Raw genomic sequence first — 18959 nt, 5'->3', positions numbered from 1 at the left:
TTATTAAACTCGCAATAGCTAAAGTTTTCCCACTAGCTTATAATAGCAACAAGTTAAATCTACATTTTCCATTGAAATTATTTTGACAGAGAAAAAAAAATAAAAGCAATGTGCACGATCTTCAGAGTTATAGCAGTGACTATATAATTTAGTATGATTTATATTAAATTACAATTTACACAACAGTACCTTCAGTAGTGAATAGTGAATAGTAAATATTGATATTCAATTCACAATCAAAATTAACACACTGGTTCATGTAAATTTGGTAACTTTACCAAGTACAGGCAGAATGGAATATAATAGAAGACAAAGCCCACTTTACCGAAGACGAAAACTTTGCCGCGTAATTTGCACTGGTTTCACCCTTCGTTACTCTTATCTCGGTTGGTTGACTCTGAAATAGCAACAAAAAAGTTTATATTTAATGTAACAAGTAACAAGTACACGAGATATAATTTTGCGAAGCGATACTAAACATGTAAAAAGTTTATAGTATTTATATATATTTTTGTATAACGTATATTGTATATTGTATACAATATATAATATATAATATATATATAACTGTAAATAAGAAAGTTGTTAGGAAGAAAATTGTTGCAGAATTCTTAGCTGTCCTTACTCGACAAATTGTACAACTTTTCCAACTATTGAAGCAATCTAAACTGAAACTATCTGTTCCATCTGCTTCTCGTTTTATCTCATTTATTTAGTTGCCATTTTTATTGAAGATTCTTTGTTATGTGTTGAATTTACTTGTTTATTTTTTTTCCACGTCTGTTTGCTTTATTTATTTATTTAATTTTAGATTTTAACTTACATTTATAAGAAAATTTTGTTTTTATAGTTTTTTATGTTAGTGACTCTAAAGTTATCAATGCGTGTACTTTACAGACTTCCAAATGGTCACATCAACTTTGAAAAGTTTTGGCAACTTGCCAAACAGGTGACTGAGTTCATAGCATGGAAGCAGGTGGCTTGTCCTTTTGAGAAGAATTCACGAGTCATTGCTTTTCTACAAGCAAGTCCAGTACTAACTGAAAATGGTAAATTTTACTTTTATTTTTTTCTAGTATTTATTATTTATTTTATTTAAAAACAAGAAATTAGTAGTAGATAATATTTTGATTAGTTTTTCTTAATATTAAAATAAAATTTATTAAATATATAAAAAATGGATGTGGGTACTCAAATAAAAGCTCTTGATGAGTATAACATCGAGATGAGCTTATATCTTTCCAAACGTCAATAGTTAAAAAAGTACAGTGACAGTGACTGCAAGTCTGCTAATAATTTAATTATTATAAAAATAAAAAAAAAATTGACAAATATCTGTTAAGACGGAAACTGAATGCTATAATAATTATTGTTTTAATTAAAACTATAATTATAATTATAATAATTAATATAAATGTAGGAACATAATTTTTTCTCTCAAGCTGTTCAATTTGTCAGACTATTTTAACGTACGGTAGACAGGAGAAATGAAAAATCTAATGAAACTGTCAGTTATTTAAAATAATATTTAATTAATTAAAACTGACAAGATTGAAATAAATTTTCTTTGTTTCGTCTTCTGGTTGTTAAAGAAATTCCGAGCGATATTAATAAAATATATAAAATGTAAAAAAAAATTTTAATTGTATATCGATTGAATTTTTTTAGCTCTTGCCTTGGCTTCCTTTGAGTGCGAGCCACCTGACAACAATCCAGAAAAGGAACGTTATAAAGCTTTAAAGTGAGTTAAGAAAACTAAAACAATGAAGATAAAAATAATTTAAAAATACAAACTTTTTACCTTTCTTGGATGATTAATTGATTGAATTTGAATGATAAATATTACTTGTTGTTTTTCCAGGTCCGATTTGAACGCTCAGTGAAAAAGAGCTAGCGCCGAATGGGAACGATACTGAAGTAGATACGTATATATTAATAATAATAAAAGTAACATTAATATTATTAATAATAATAATATTATTAATAATAATAATAATAATAATAATAATAATAATAATAATAATAATAATACATAAAGACAAAATAATATTCATGAATATATTAAGATTTAAATACACCAGGCTGATCAAAGTCGAGTGAGCCAAATTTGAAGCCTGATTATAAAACTACAAACACGTCATACTATTTTAAAACAGTATCAATTTTAATATGCATTAAGAATTTAATAAGTATGCATTTATCTGCTTGAAAGTATCTCAAAGTATATTTATTCATTTTTTTTTCATTGCTTTTAACTCACTCATTTTATTAATATTTCGAGAGAGCTCACGTTAAAGGAAAATAAATTAATACAAATAAATCATTACTTTCTTGAGGTTTTTAATAATTTTGAGATACTATCAAGTTGATTATTTTACTGTACATACAATTTTTGATATACGCTCCTATAATATATTAATATATATATTAATAGCGATAAAAGTAATTTTAATGAAAAGTAAACTCTACTTTATAAATTATACTGATTTTTTATAATATAAATATTCATTTTTTATTATTTATATTTATATTTAATAGTGATAAAAAAAACTCTCTCTAAGTATTAAATTAGTATTATAGTTTCAATTTCATTGATTATTATAATTACTATTGAAATTCAAGTCAAAAGCCGATAGACGATAATTAATTTATAAAATTACCAGCAGATTAATTAATCCACATTGAAACAAAAAAAGAAATACAAGAAAAGATTAATAGTAATAATAATACTAAACGGAAACAAAAGTTAAAAAAAAAAAGAATTTTTTATTGAAAATAGGGACCAAGAGTATTCTCCTTGGGATTAAAAATACGTGCGATTAAAACCGTGATTACAAACACAACAACGAGATTAAAATGTCTAAATCAGTACCAAATAACACCAGTCAATCGTATTTTCAAGATTACAAAAAAAAAAAAAAACATGAATAAGTAATTAAAATAAGTAATCGATTTTTAAAAATCGCAGATGTCACACTATTCACTACCCTAAAAAAGGCTGCAAAGCAGAAGAAAGTAAAAAATAAAATAAAACGAATGATTAACTTGAAAATAATATTTTTTAGTCTATTTAATTCAATGTGAATTTAAATATCAAAATATGTATCTGGCACATTGCCCGAAATATATTTTTCATTTAAAATTTATCGAGCCCTACTATTCATATGCACGTTATCGAAAATTCAATTTCAATTATGAATAACAAGAGACCATTTATAAAATAATAATAATAATAATAATAATAATACTATTAATATATATATCGTTCAATGTAGACATCGATAAATTCCCATTGTGCGTATCAATGGCGCTACTGGATCAATGTAATCTAAAATTTTATATTTACACTATTCTTTCGTCTTTTATATTATTTTAAGTTGAATTTATTATATTTATTAAAGTAAAATTTATTTATTTTTTTATTGACAAGCTTTTAAATGTGCATTTTTATTTTTATTTTTTTATTATTCATTTATTATTAAAAATATCTGAATGAATAAATTAAGTCGGCCAAATCCGTTCGGTTTATATCAACGGACCGCTAAGAAATAAGTAAGCAATTACGTCAATCTCTTTTTATCATACTGACTTAAATACAAGTAAAAATAATAATTAATAATAATATTAATATTAAAAAAAAAAAAAATACATGTCTTATAGTACTGAATTATAATGAGACGCAATTAGCGATTCTGTAAATAGTAAAAAAAAAAATAATATTAATAACAATCCATTATAAACGCGATAATTAAGCCGATAAATAAAAAATTAGGATATAAAAGAATGAACGAGTCTGTTAGAGTATACATAAACATAAATAATATAAATATGAATATATAATACACATGTATTGACGTATGAACTCGACACGAAATAAGTATAAAAAAATAGACACTTAAAATAAAGTGAGTATCGTAAATAAATTGCACGCGAGTCTGAATGTCTCATGAGGTCGGTGAACATCTGAAATAGCTGTTTGTTTTCTAGTCACTAGTTATTAGTTATGTCATTGATATATTATACATGTATTTGAGCAGTAAACAGGCGAAACAATTTATTTTAATTTTAAAAATACATCCGAGTATTTGTATTTGTAATTAATATTATTTATATGATATTTATAGACTAATAATAACATAATAATTATAAATTATTATTATTATACTACAATTATAATTGTAATACTATAATTAAACGTTATATAAGTTATAGGGATTTAATTTTTAATTAAACGGTATATTTTTGATCCCCCACATTCCACGTGAGTGACACTCTATTTAAAAAGTAAATACAAAGTATATTAAAGGATATTAAAATAAATTTAAAAATATAAATTGTTCGTTCGCACGTACAAATAAAACATTATTATATACATTATGGATGTTGTTATTTATATTTCATCGCGAAAATGATATTGCTGAAAGTTATATGGACTAAAACGTTGAATAAAAAATAAAACCTCATACCGTTACTGATAAATGGATTCTATATACATTTACATTTTTATAAATATATATACATATACGTTATATGCGATATGTATATATATTATTATATAAAACACAGATATTTTATGTCTTGATTTTAGACGCTCGAGTAATATAACCAATCATAAAATAAAAATAAATATAAATATATAAATATATCCGTTTACATATATTTATATATATTTTGCCAAACGTATCGATCATTATTTTTTTTATAAAATTAAAAAATTTTAATTTAAATTAATTAAATAAATTTTAATAAACATATTTACACTAAACATTAATGCACTAAAATATATATGACTGTATGTTTGTAAAACATAAATACTAATTATAATAATATTAATGATAATAATTATAATTATAATTATTATTATTATTATTATGATAAAAAAAATTTTTACGTTTTAAACCCGTCCTTCGTGTAAATAATGTCAATTTACAATAATGTTTTTACTTTTGCCGATTAACGATCGAATACGTTGGGACTTGTACATAAATATAATTTTTCGTTACATATTATTATAATAATAATATTATTGTAAGTGTATAAGATATAAGGTAAATTAATAATAAAAAATAATTGTAGAAAAAGAAAAAAAAACTAAATGTGAGAATGGAAATAAAACTTAAATAGAAACTTAAAAATAAATTGTGTAAAATAATTATTTATTTTCCTATTTATATTGAAATTTATTTGCTATCAATTATCGATTATATCTTGGGTATCTTCGTCCTGATGTAAGTTTTAAGACTTAAAAAAAGGTTGACCTCAGAAGTTTACTGGACTATCTGCCAGATAACGAGTCTCGTATTTTTTTATCGATCCAATCTCGGTAATGGGCAATACGTACGTAAACGCCGGGCTTGTTTGCTTTCCCGCAATGTTGACCCCAGCTGGTGATGCCATAAAGGGTGAACACACCTGTATATATTGATATCAAGACGTATTAGAAGTGTGCCCATGTAAGTCGTATCATAACTTTTAAGCAAACTCGGTACTATCGTTAGTTTGCGCTGGTTCGAAACTTAAAAGCACATTCCATCAATATTAATTTTCATTTGCAGAGTTTGTAGTTTTGGATGAACAATTGAATCTAAAAAAAAGGCCATTCGGTGGCCAAAATGGAAGTAGATTTCATAAGGAATAAAAAAAAAACTACTAAGATTAAATACAAAAAAAAAAAAACAGTGCAACAGCAAATTTCATAATTGACATAGCGAAATATGACATAATTTTGAGACTACACTTATGGTATTTAAATTGAAGCTTATTTAAAGAGCTTTTAGATGCAATTTAAATAGATACAAAATTTGAAAAAAAAATTTTTTCATCATTTCTATGCATTTAAAGTAAAAATACGTTGTTTCCCGAAAAAAATTTTTTTTTGTGCCATAAGAGCGTACCAAAATTTTTTTTTGCATTTCTGCCCGTTTCTTTACGTCCTTCTGTGTTTTCAAGGGTATTTTTTTCGGGATACGCTCTTATTAATAATTTTTTAAAGGAACTTTGTTTGGATACTTTTGACCTAATTTTGACATTTCAGCGAAAATGCCCAAACAAAGCTCCTGTTACAAAAAATTCGCTGAAAATCAAAAAAATCCCTTACGCTGAAAATATGTCAGGAAATTCCCAAATAAAAAATTCTATTTCGTCATAAGAACCAATGCAATAGTTCGATTTCTATAAAATCTACTAAAAATTACGATTAGAACTTACAAAAGTTTTAAAAAATAATAAAAATCAATTTGTCTCTTGATTAATAAAAGCAAGTGCTCTGCAAATGAAATTAATAAACATAAATATGTAATGAGTTGCTCTTCACTTAATTTATTTTTACCTTTACCTTGGTTAATATAAGAAAAAGTGGAGTATTGAAGTTTGCAATAAATATTTATAAAATAAATTAAAAATTAAAATGAATGAAATTACCATTATGATGACATGCAAGTGGTCCGCCAGAATCTCCATCGCAAGCATCTACGCCTTCATTTAAATATCCGGCGCACATCATACCATCACTTATAGCGCCTTCCCCGTAAACATAGTCTGCCCGGCAAATATTTTGGTCAATCAGTGGAATCCAACCAAAGCGCAAATCCCTCGAGTGTGCTATAAAATCAAGGATCTTTGTGATTATATTTCACCTACTGAGGCTGGGCTCTGAATGTGAATGTGAGCGCTGGAAATGGAAGAGAGATGAAGAAGAAGAGGAGCAAGAGGGCGGAGGTAGTAGTTAAGAGCTGCGTAACGCATGATATGCCAGCCAACGGGGTATAACCTACCAGATTTTCCAGTCTCGATGCTTCCAAACCCACTGATCGTACAGTTCAAACCGTAAGGATACTCTACGTTTCTCGGCGGTAAACAAATTGGCATTATGTGCTCACCGAGTGGAATACCACGACCTTTCAATAACACCAAAGCAATGTCATTGTTCATACGATGACCCTTCCGGAATTCCTCGTGAATGTAATAATCTTCTATATTTGCGTCTGCTTCGGTTCCTTCTATTATCTGTTTTCATTAAAAAAAAATATATTAATGCAAAATTATTTATTTTAATTATAAAAAATTTAATTTAGCAGCCTTCTAACATTTTTTTATATTTTTATAACAATTAAATTTTAATAAAAAATTAATGACACTCAAGTTGACAGGTATTAGAAATTTTTTTTTAATTTTTTAGCAATGAAATTGTGAAAAAAAAAATTTATTAAAAAATTTCACATGTAAAAATTAGAAAACAATTATAATTACGAATTTTTTAAAATTTCCTCTTTTAATAATTGATTTTAAATTTATTATACAAATTTCAAGAATATTTAAACGCCTACTAATTTCAGTATCATAAAAATTAAAGTTTCAAACTCTAAATACTTGTAAAAACTTTTTCTTAAACTAATTAATTTTGTATTTATAAATTTGTTTGCTAAAATAAAAAAAGTATATAATATCACGACGAGTTTTTATTACCTCAGTATTGTAATCTCCAGCGCGAATAAAATAAGTACCCTTGTTGTAGCCCTCGAGACAATGGGCTGCTGTCAAGACATGCAGAGGAGAGATAACGACTGCGCCGCACCAATGATTTGACCTGCTGTGACCTCGCACTCGTATACTTGCCTTGAAAAAAAATTAAATTATCGCTGAATGTATTTACATTACTCTTCGATTAGTTTTTCATAATAACAACAACAATAATGATAATATCCATAATTTTCTAAATACCTGCCACGGATACGAGTCTTTCGGGGCTACTGAACCGCGGACAACCTTAGCAAATATTTCCTCTTCATTATGGAAATCTTCAGCGCGCTTTCCACAGTTACTCGGTAGTATGTCGTTGATATTTACTTCCGTAACCACGCGGTTACTTTCGTCCTGGCAAAATAAAAAAATTTACTAAAAATTAAACAGCAATGAGCAAGGAATAGAGGCGTAGGAATAATTACATGCGTTTTTGTTGGTACAAAACTTTATTATTCATTTACAAATCATTAAGTATTTCACGCCAGTAGGTAGCAATTAATAAACTCAATTAAGGAGCAATATCGTCAATTACCTCTTCGATATTAACTGAAACGTCTTGGCAAATCACTCCTACGTCTTCTTCGTGATTGCAATTACTCTGGCCCCATGAACTGTGCTCGCACCGGTAAATTTGCGTTTCATTTCCATAGCAAAATATCTAAAATTAATTATAAGTCTTTAAAATAACTAAATTTAATTATAACGTGTCCAAAAATACATTTTGCAAAATTATTAATAATAAAGAAAGAAAAAAGAAAAATGAATCAATTTTTTTTTTACTATAAAAATTTTTCGCTTACCGAAAAAAGTTACACTGAATTAAAAAATTACATCTTTACAAATTTTTCTAAAATATAATTTGTTTTAAAAAATCAAAATTTCAATTATTAATAATAATTGTGAATATATTATTAATAATATTTATTATTTTAATTAGGCATCATTAAATAAGAATTTATTTTTGTGTAAATTTCTAGCTAGAATTTTATAATTTAAAAAATATCTTAATAAATGTACAATGCCGATTGGCATTCATGTGAATAAATAAATAAATAGCTTATAATATTAATAATCAATAATAAATTAAGACAATTTACTTCGTCAAGCCAAATCGGGCCTTCACCAGGTCCGAAGAAAGACTCTTTTTTAGCTGTAGAAGATCCCCCAAAGCCCAATGACCGGCAAATTACTTTAGCAGCAGCATGAGTAAAATCATCATCGCAGACAGTCCCCCAGACACCGTGATGACGTATTTCTACGCGGCCTTCCGATGGACTACTTCCGTTTGCTAGTCTTATTTCAAACGGCGCCTAAAAATCAATTTTTTTCAATTTTATTAATTACTTTAATTATCAATCCTGTAAATTTTTTTTTTTTAATAAAATTTACATCACAATGAGCTGGACTCTCATCAGAAGAATCGGGACAGTCAACGACTTCATCGCAAATAAAAGGAGTGGGAATACAAACAGGACTTGTGTCACACTTCCAGTTGCCTTCGGGACAAGTTTCGACGGCTGTTTTGCAGACTACCCCGGCAGTTTCTTCCGGCGAGCAGTTATGAACGCCCCATCCGTCAAAATCACACTCTCTCAGAGAAGTTTCGTTGCCTCTGCAGGTCAACTGGTCGACCATGAACCGCGTCGGTGGGTCCATATTCCCGAAAAATCCTCCCAGATGGAGCTCCAGAGCTCCTAATTCAAATCCCAACTCGCGGCAAATAACTTCAGCGTCTAACATTCCGAAATTATCGTCGCAAACCTGCCCCCAGACACCCATTACTAAAATAATAATAAAATTAAATTAATTACTGAGTTATTTATATTTTTAAAATACCCACTTTTAACTTCAATGCGGCCTTCATATTCATTTTCAGAACCACTCAGCCGTATTCCGTAATCCAGTTTCGCAGGGTCGCAACTATTTTCATCAGACCTATCCTTGCAGTCGTTTTTTCCGTCGCATACTTGCGTTTGATTGATACATTTTTTATTATTACAAACAAACATTCCTGTGCAATCGACGCTTAAATCAATCATCTCGTAATAATCAAAACCACTGACGGCTTCCAACGCTCCAGTGGATCCCACGTTATTATCACTCAGCAAACACAGATTTTCACTAATTCTAAACAACCAGTCACCAATCAATCAATTAATTATCAAGTAAATAAATGTAAACTCTAAAGTAAGATTGATAAACTTACTTATGTGAAAATGAACGACAAGTAAATTTAGCTTCTTTGCATCGCAAAGCACAAGTCTTCGCCGGAGTATTCAGCCACTTTTCTACTTCGTAGCCAGTCAGCCGATGACCTTGTATTTTTGTGAAAAATTCCAAGTGTTCTGAGCACCGTAATTCATCTCTACCGTTCGTACAGTCCTTAAGAAAATTGATAATGTTGATTTTATTACTTATTTATTTTATTAATTAATTTTAATTAATTTTAACACTTACTGATTCGCCATCGCAAACCCAGTGTAACGGAATACATTCCTCGGGTAAACATTCAAAATGACCTGTTTTGCAAGTACCACCTATTGGAGACCGTACTGAGCCTATTTATAAAAAAAATAAATAATATAATAAATTATTTTGTAAATATATTATTAAATATATAAGCTCTCCTCGACATTACACTCATCGAGATCTTTCATTTGAGTACCCACATCAATTTTTCATATATTTTATATATTTATATATTTCACAAATACTATATATATATATATATATATATATATATATATATATATATATATATATATATATATATATATATATATATAAAATGTATAAAAAATGCCATGTTGGTACTTAAATGAAAGGTCTCGGTGAGTGTAACCACGAGATGAGTTTATATCTTAAAAAACGTCAATTTTTAAAAAAGTACAATGCATTTTAACAAAAGTAATTATTTAATAAAGCAAAATTTTATTTATTTTTAGTTCACAAGTCACATAATGACTGCAAGGTTGCTAGTAATTAATTATTTATTTTTAGAATTACCAGTATAACCACAAGAAGGTATGTCACAGGATTCGCGTTCACCCGAGATGTCTGTAAAACACCAAGGTTTAGATTCTTCGAAGGGATTTGGATTTCTACAGTAATTATGAGTCTTTAATTTTTCCCTGACTGCGCGATCTACGACCTGTATAAAAGAAGAAATAAAATAATTAGCCTTTTTATTCAGTAATCTGAACTTTTAATTCGCGCTTACGTTAACAAGAAGGGGATAAGCTACGGTTGTATGATTCCAGGGTAAACAAGGTTTACCGGATGCTGCTACGCTAGCTTTACCCAGATACTGATGTCCTTTACCGTAAACACAACCTGTAAATATTAAGTCGTTAAATATTGTGATAATGTACTCTGTGCTCTAACCCCAAGTACAAGATAAGCGGTTACATATTGCGGTCTTGAAGTTAATACTCTACGTACTTATGTCGTCGTAAGGCCTTTTACAAATATAAGCGTGACCCTTCATCGAGGCAGCGCAGTCTTCAATGTCCCAGAAAAAGTAATCAGACAAGCAAATTGAGTCTGGATTATTATAGCAAGGATATTTCTTCTTCATTATTATACAAACGGGTCGCGATCCCGCCCACGGTGGAATTTTCTTATCGCTTCTCCATCCAGGCCACCATTTTGAAAATCTAGCAATTAAAATTTGAAATTGTATATAAAATTAAAAAAATATATTTTATATATTTTTCAGAGATATTTAATTTTTTATGTTCGGTTTTTGATGGAGTTTTGAATAGTTTTTTGGTTCTAGGATTTATTCCGTCAAATTTGTCCATTAAATTATTTGTAATTGATTCTAAGTATTTATTTATTTATTTATTTATTGAAGAAGAAATTAATTAAGAATAAAATACTGACTTGAATTTAGCCTTAGCGGAATCTTCCCACAGCCAAATGGTTCTATTAAAAGTAGTAAACCCAATTCCCGAGGTCATGATTGACTCGATTTCCGGGTGGCTCTGTATCAGCCATTCAGATAGGAAATTATTTTCCCCCTGGGTGGTGATGTCAACAAGTCTTGAATTCTTCGAGGAGCAGTATTTCAAAGCCTCGGCATGATTTAATCCCGAGCTAGAGTCGGCGAGATGATAGCAGTTACCATCGTGAGGTGTTTCATCACCGCGACAATGAGCAACTCGATTAGGCAGACAACTGACTGCTACAGCATCCCTCTGGATATTACATTCACTTCCGTGGGTAAATTTACACGACTGGAAATTAGTTTCGTTCCCAAAACACTGGACACTCGTTGCAGCAATCCAGTCGGGGATGCTTTCGTCTTTTTTTACTCTCCCTTGCCAAGCAGTTTCTGCGCCTCTGAATTGATAAAAAATACTCTAAATATTTTCTTGTAATAAATTAAATCAATAAGATTTATTTTCGTAAGAAAATTAAAATAATAAATTGCAAATAATAAATAAATAATAAATTTAATAAAAAAAAAAACTTCTGACCCGATATACCCCATACATATTTTATTTTTTATTAAAACTTAAAAAGTTCTCAATGTCTGGTACTCTTAATAACATAAATAAAAACCTTGTAAATCCAAGCTGACGACAAACTAAATTAGCTTCCTTTAAAGTCCATCCATGCTTAGTATCGCAAACAACTCCCCACCCCGGTTCAATACCTTGTACTTCAACATATCCATTTATGTTGCTAGAACCCCCTCTCAGTCTCAAAACCTTAAAATAAAAATGAAACTTTTAATAAAGTAACTGCACGGAAAAAATAAAAAAAGAAAAATTACATTATGTACACAGTAAAAAAAAATTTCATCAAATTTAACACAAATATTTGTGTTACTGAATTGTTTTACACAAACTAAAATTAATTCCACACTCTAGTGTAATATTTTACACACAAAAAACAAATTTCTTGCGCCAAGAAAATTTTAAGGAAAATAGAAGATATTTTGGACCCAGAAGAAATTTTCTTGACTCAAGAAACTGACTTTATTTAAGTAATTTTCAACTTTCTTTAATATTTTCTTAAGCCAAAAAAATTTACACTCCAGTCAGGAATTTTTTTTTTCAGTATACACAAAAATTTTTACACTTTAAACAATGACGAAAAATATTTTACATTATGCGCTTCATGTAAAAACTGGAAAAATACAATTTCAGATTGTAATTATTATAGATTTTGTAGGAATTACATTGAAAATTAACATTAAAAGTTTGAATTTATAAAAATGTTATTTCAAACTGCAAGTTTTCTCGTTTTTTATATAAAGCGTCGCTTATTACTATTTATAATGTAATTTTTCTCTTTTTCCGTGTATTAAAAAAAAAGAAAAATGATTTAATTAAAAATAGAAATATTTAATCATAGTATACCTGACCGGATAAAGGAGTAATTAATTTGTCATTCGTATGACCCAGAGAAATAAGCGGCGGAACATAATAAACCGGGAAAGCGGTCTCGACTGTAAAATAATAAAAATTTTATTCTTATTAACAATAAAAAAAAAGAAAAGAAACAAAATTGCAATAAAAAGTTGATTGGTGCCGCTAGCAAGCAAGCAGTGCTAAAAATTCATTAAAAGCGTCAACAAAAAACATTTAAAAGTAACGACTAGAAAACTTATGAGCGTACGAGCCTTACCAGAGTGAATTTTCTTAGCTACTGTACTTACTTATTGATATGAAAGTTACTTACTGAGCTGCCAAGGGGCCGATTCAACGTTAAAAATCTCCAGGTCCACGATTTTGCTATCAATCTTCATAATACTGCTGTTGTCGTCATTATTACTTTTGCCTTTAGTTTTGTTAGTTATTTTGGGCTTCCATGTATCAACATCCAGCACATCGACGTCATATTTATCAATATTAGGTCCAACGGACACCGGACTTATTTTATTTTCGTTTCCAAGCACGTCATCGTACCCGTAATTAATGTCCTCGTCAATCGATACCTCTGGCGCATTTGTATCAGGTTTTTCCCAAGGCACCATTACTCCGTCGGGTAAAATTTTCTCTCCCCGGTTCGTCGGAATTTCAGAGGGTGAATAAGACGAACCAAAAGCATCTGGTGTACTATCAGTACTAGAAATAGGGTTTCCATTGTGAGCATTATAATTACCAACATTGTTGGCTTCATAACGGCGAATCGGCTCCTCCGAAGTTGTATAAGTACGTGTGTTATGGTTGTATAAATGATTGTTTGTTTTGTTCTCAGGTTCCCATCCAATATGAGACTGATTAAAGTGGTTGTTTATGGTATATTGCGTCTTGTTATAGCGGTTAATGGACTTCCATGGTTGGTAATGCTTTTGTGGATTCAACTGGCTCGTCAAATCAGGATGAGTGTCTGAATATGAATTATTAAGAGGCTTCCATTTTGATCCATTAATATTTGTAATGTTGTAATAATTCGAATCGACGTACCCAGAAGGATTTACTTTTTTAATTTTACTTTTATCCGGGCTTACGCTTGAAGATTTATTATCATTTTTTAAAATATAATGACCGTATATACGAGTACCATTTGCATTTACGTAAATTCCCATTGGTGTAGATTTTGACAAATTCGAAGAATCTAAAAATATATATTCAAGAAATTATTGATTGATATCTCAATATATTATTAAAAATAAATCAATTGCTTTAAATTAATTAAATGAAATGTCATTTTCAAATTTCGACAGATTTAATTTCATTTATTATTAACAGAAATTGATCCAAGACTAAAAATATAAATCTAAATTAACAATTCTATTCATACCTGCCGATTGACCTTTCACCTGATTATAAATATCCTTGCCTTTCATCCCTGGATTTAGTTGTGTCTTTGAATTTCCAGGATCTGATAACCGGTAACTGGGCTTATCCGTAAAACTTATTGGAGACTCTTTAAAATTTATCAATGCTAGTAAATTAGTCTTTGCTACTCCATAAGGATTAGCTGGGATAAAATTCGTTTTACACTTCTTATTCTTTATTCATTGCTTTTTTCAGACGAAAAAAAAAAAAAAGAAAAGAAAAATAGACACATATAGAAGCAAAAGCGTTAATAAATTTTTAAAAGGTTTTAGTTACAAAGCTCGAGAGGCTTCTACAGAAGCTCTACACCTACTTCAAATATAATGAACAATACAATTGGAAATGCAAGTTCAAATGGATTACTTACCTTGATTGATTGAATGAGGCAACAAGCTTTGATCATGATCAGACCACTTTCCTGGAATAAATCCACCAGAAGGATCATATCCATGGCCATATCCGTGGCCATTAAATACCGCAGGGTTTTGAGTTGAATCAGCGGGAGACGGTCTCCAAGTAGGCTGGTTCCATTGATTATTATTGCTCGTGATGGGTTTCCATTGATTGTTAGTTCTAGGCGCTTCTACATAAATATTACCCGGAAAAGTTGGAAACTCTCTTAAATTATCATTATTGTTTCTAATATTATGATTGTTGTTGTAGTGAGGATAATTCTGTTGAGAATTTTGTTGCGGGTTGTAAGAATTTGGTCTAGAAGGACGATTGTCAACAATTGGTGGCCGGTTTTGACGATTTGGATATCTTGGAGGGAATCTTCCTTGACCTTGCCCTTGTCCTTGTCCTGAACTATATCCTAGCCCTTGTCCTTGTCCCTGACCTACATTCGAACAGCCAGGGTATGAGCAAGGTCTACTTTGGCTTTGACTATAACTAGGATGATTTGAATTGAACCCACTGTTGGAATTTCCTTGATGATTCCAAGAATTCAAATCGTGTGTCCTTCCTTCACGTTCTACCGGAATATTATCATTATTATTCTGTCCAGCTTGACCGCAACCGGGAACGTTGTATGGCCAGTCGCAGACACTAATACTGGGATTAAAAACAGTCCCCGGGCCGCAATCCATGACGAAAGTCGCGCCGTGATCGCACTGTAAAAATTTAGCGCAATCTGTAGGATGTTTAGAGATTCCTGAAAAGTCCCGCGGGCAAGCGATCGGTTGAGTCACTTGTTGTCGAGCTGGAATTGGTCTCCAACTATTCTGAGAATTTGGAAGTACATAACTTAAGGAACTATCTCTGGTCGGCGATAATATCGGTGCAGATCGCGGTGGAGTTAGATAAAGAGGTAAAGTGTCTTCGGGTTCTTCGATCGTATTTTCGCAGCCCCGAACATTCTTAGGCCAATCGCAGACGCCTATTATTGGATTGAATACTGTCCCCGGGCCGCAGTCTCTGATAATCCCTCGACCGTTTACGCACTGAAGGTACTTTTTGCAGTCTTCTGGATGCGGCAGGAATCCAGTTAGCTGCTCCAGACATGTTGGTTGGTAACTCTGGTGGAAAAAAAAATTTTAATTAGAATTGTTAAGCCCTGTTGTAATTTATAAACTAAAAGTACTTGTTAATTATAGGTTTAAGTGGTAAATGCTAAGTACTAATCTCTACATGCTTCTAAAAGGAATTATCAGTGGATTTAGAAACTCTTGAGTGAGTTTGACGGAGCTTAGAAGAGATAGCTTGACATACATTAACCTCAGCAGTAACTAATGGAGAATATTTAATCGACAAAGGCTCTCGTTGTCCAGAAATTTCCGGCTGTGAGTAATCCGATCCAACAAAGTCAGCCAACTCTCCACCGTAGCACTTAACTTTGTAGGGGAAATCGCACTCGAGAGTTTCGGGATTGAATCTAGTTCCAGGTGCACACGGTTGGATAAAAGCACGTCCTTTCCAGCAGTTTACAAAGAAATTACAGTCAATTGGGTAAATAAACTGACCAGTTGCTTCCGGGTAAGGACACTCTACTCCTGTTGCGCGGTCGTACTTTGCCACCTTTGACAACTCTTCTTTCCACCCGACAATCGCTTCTTTACGTGGTTTCTGTTGAAATTAACTGTTGCTAATTATATTTTTCTTTTTTAAGGTAAATAAAATCCATTAGTTTACATGCGGGATGCAGGATTCAGCTTGACTCTTGAATGTCACCGTTATATTCACTGTTTTTGATTTTTTTTTTTTAAATATTTTAAATTTAGCTTCATTAAAAATGATATTTTACATGCTGAAGAGTTAATAAAACAGTGTACCTTTGAAATATTAATCAATACACTATCAATAAATCTTTTCAATGCGTAATTTAATTAAAAATTTGTTTTGCATCATGCAGCAATCGATGAAATATGTATAATTTAATTTAGTTTAATTATATTTAATATTTTGCGGGTGAAATTTATTCATGCTTTGATTATTAGAAAATTAAACATTCAATACGTGCAATTATAAAATTATTTAAATGTTAATGTAATTAGTTTATTCATTCCAATTATTTCAATATTCTTCTGCTATAAAATTTATTTCAATCAATATTGATTAATTAAAAAATTAATTTTTTAATAAAAATAATTATATAGTCTGCATGTAAAACGTACATTGTAATCATCGGTAATTCCTTCATAGATACTCTGTTCCGTAAATTTAATTTTATTAAAATCCTTTAGAGTACCTTTGACATCTCGGGATTTACTACTGGGTAAATTTTGGTTATATAAATTCCCGTTGAGATTGTAAGATCCAAAGTTATCGTAACTTTGATGATCATCATTTGTTACAGACTGCACTTGATCGTAAAACCCAAGATTGTCATTGTAATTATTGTAATAATTATACGGAATGTGCTGGGTATCCTTTTCATAGTGCTGTTCAATATCGCTTCGGGAATTCTTACGCCAATTACTCGAACCTTTAGTACCGGGGACATTTCTCTGCGTCTGAGCTTCTGATGGTTTAGCTCTAAGCGGCAACAGAAATTCTGCGGGTGGTACGGAATCTTCACCTGACAAATACCACGGCAAAGATTCTCGACGCTGCGGTGGCTTTGTCGTTGTTAATGCTGGATCATAAATCTATAATAATAATGCCATAACACATGTTGAATTTTCTTCTACCTAATCGTACTATCATTATATCTTATCTGTTATCTTCACACTTAATATTCATTTTTTAAGTCAAACAAATATTTTAAATAATTTTATATTCTTCTCGTAAATTTAAATTAACTTATTTATTTTTTTTTTTATTAATTATTAATTAAATAATAAATAAATAAAAAAATTACTTACTCCTCTGACAATTTCCACCAAGAAGAAAAATAAAAAAATTATTTTAAATTTCATGATCTTCAGTCACTAAATTTTATTTAAACTATTAAATTCATATCACTCTTACACATGTCATGCAGCGACTGAATAAAGAAATCGGCTGATTAGAATATTTATAAAATAAAATAAATATATATGAAATAGAAATAAAAATATCTAACGAGTATTTTATTAAAAACACTTGTCAGTATCGGTGTGTCTACTTGGTAAAGCGTTTAAGTCAACACTGGCTCGTTGTCTTGCTGTCTTTTGACGAAAAAAAAAAAAAAAAAAAAAAAAAAAAAAAAAAAAAAAAAAACCTCACGATAATATTTTTATTAATATATATTGTAAGACAGAAGCATTTCCCAGCAAAAGGTTATCAGCTAGGTCGCGGTTAAAGGTTCAATGCTGAAGCGGTCTTTCCGTGCATCGAAAACATTAAATAAATATTAAACTAAACTATTACAAGTGTGTCTTCATTTGTGTGGCCTACATTTAATACGCAGCATCTTGCATCAATACAATTTATTGTAAATTACAGTCATGTGTCATACAACAATAACGAATTTATTAATGGAGCTGAGAAAAATAATAAACCAATTGACCGCGGTCAATTCAATATTTCACTTTATTACACTTTTATCACCGCGCTGCTTAATAAAATACTTTCAATAGAATAAGACTCAAACTTATTGAATTTTCTGTACTAAAAGTATTTTTTTTTTTTTTAAGTTATTGTAGGATTTAATTGAGTAATACAAGTTTTGAGCAATAATTAAATTATAATGCACAGTTGTGACTGATTAATTGTTAGCTACTGGTAAACACATCTGGGTTTCTATTAACAATTATTCATCAATCCAGATAATAAAATGCTTCTTCGTTATTAATTCTTGAAATCAATTTATCTTGGGTTTTTTTATTATTGTGTGAGTAATTATTGAGATTACAAGTTAAAGAATTAAGAACTAAATTATAAATTATTTTTGACGTTTAATACTAGATAACTTGATAAATAAAATTATTTGATAGTTACAGTGTGATTTATTTCTTCTTTTTTTATAGAATTGTTTTAGAAATAATTAATAAAAATTTTTTATTAATTTATTTTTTTAAAAAATCATTCAACTTAAAATTCACTTAAATCACTTAAATAATCGGCACAGTTATTTAAATTAAAATACTATATACATACGCTAATTACTTAACACGTGTTAAATCACTCAATAACTATAATTTATATGTTATTTAATTTACATCATTCGGTATTAAAATTTCAAGCTTGAATAATTTTTCGGTATAAAATTATCTTTAATTTTAT

The 18959-nt window shown here is 29.7% G+C and overlaps 2 protein-coding genes across 6 annotated transcripts in view; one reads left to right on the top strand and one right to left on the bottom strand.

Annotated features, from left to right (window-relative positions):
* Nucleotides 1–5139, top strand: part of LOC141530406 (uncharacterized) — a 177253-nt gene extending 172114 nt beyond the window's left edge. Inside the window, exons 12-14 of the mRNA XM_074247485.1 lie at nt 898–1049; nt 1669–1741; nt 1862–5139. Of these exons, the coding sequence (XP_074103586.1) occupies nt 898–1049; nt 1669–1741; nt 1862–1883 (247 nt within the window). The 3' untranslated portion in view covers nt 1884–5139. The remainder of the gene's footprint in view (nt 1–897; nt 1050–1668; nt 1742–1861) is intronic.
* LOC141531154 (uncharacterized) lies at nt 5140–17868 on the bottom strand. 5 transcript variants are annotated; one of them, XM_074248704.1, is made up of 24 exons: nt 17618–17863; nt 16928–17401; nt 16026–16379; nt 15232–15832; nt 14683–15153; nt 14278–14403; nt 13213–14091; nt 12891–12979; nt 12088–12236; nt 11407–11865; nt 10963–11177; nt 10742–10854; nt 10528–10672; nt 9979–10079; nt 9728–9903; nt 9362–9648; nt 8911–9302; nt 8619–8831; nt 8054–8179; nt 7720–7872; nt 7465–7614; nt 6774–7005; nt 6421–6600; nt 5140–5412 (listed from the first exon to the last, which is right to left on the bottom strand). In XM_074248704.1, exons 1-24 carry the CDS (start codon nt 17669–17671, stop codon nt 5276–5278), a joined length of 6276 nt encoding a protein of 2091 aa, XP_074104805.1. In that variant the 5' UTR covers nt 17672–17863; the 3' UTR covers nt 5140–5275. The 5 variants fall into 5 exon arrangements, with proteins under 5 accessions (XP_074104805.1, XP_074104803.1, XP_074104804.1 ...); XM_074248702.1 differs by having other exon boundaries at nt 14683–15832; XM_074248703.1 differs by having other exon boundaries at nt 14683–15832; nt 16032–16379.
* Nucleotides 17869–18959: the final 1091 nt, after the last annotated feature.

The sequence above is a fragment of the Cotesia typhae genome, unplaced genomic scaffold (genome assembly GCF_013202065.1).
Source record: "Cotesia typhae breed Kobodo isofemale line unplaced genomic scaffold, CoteBio_Ctyphae contig_5, whole genome shotgun sequence".
Lineage (NCBI taxonomy): Eukaryota > Metazoa > Arthropoda > Insecta > Hymenoptera > Braconidae > Cotesia > Cotesia typhae.
The sequence above is the reverse complement of the archived record's forward strand: the minus strand, read 5'-3'. Positions and strand labels throughout refer to the sequence as shown.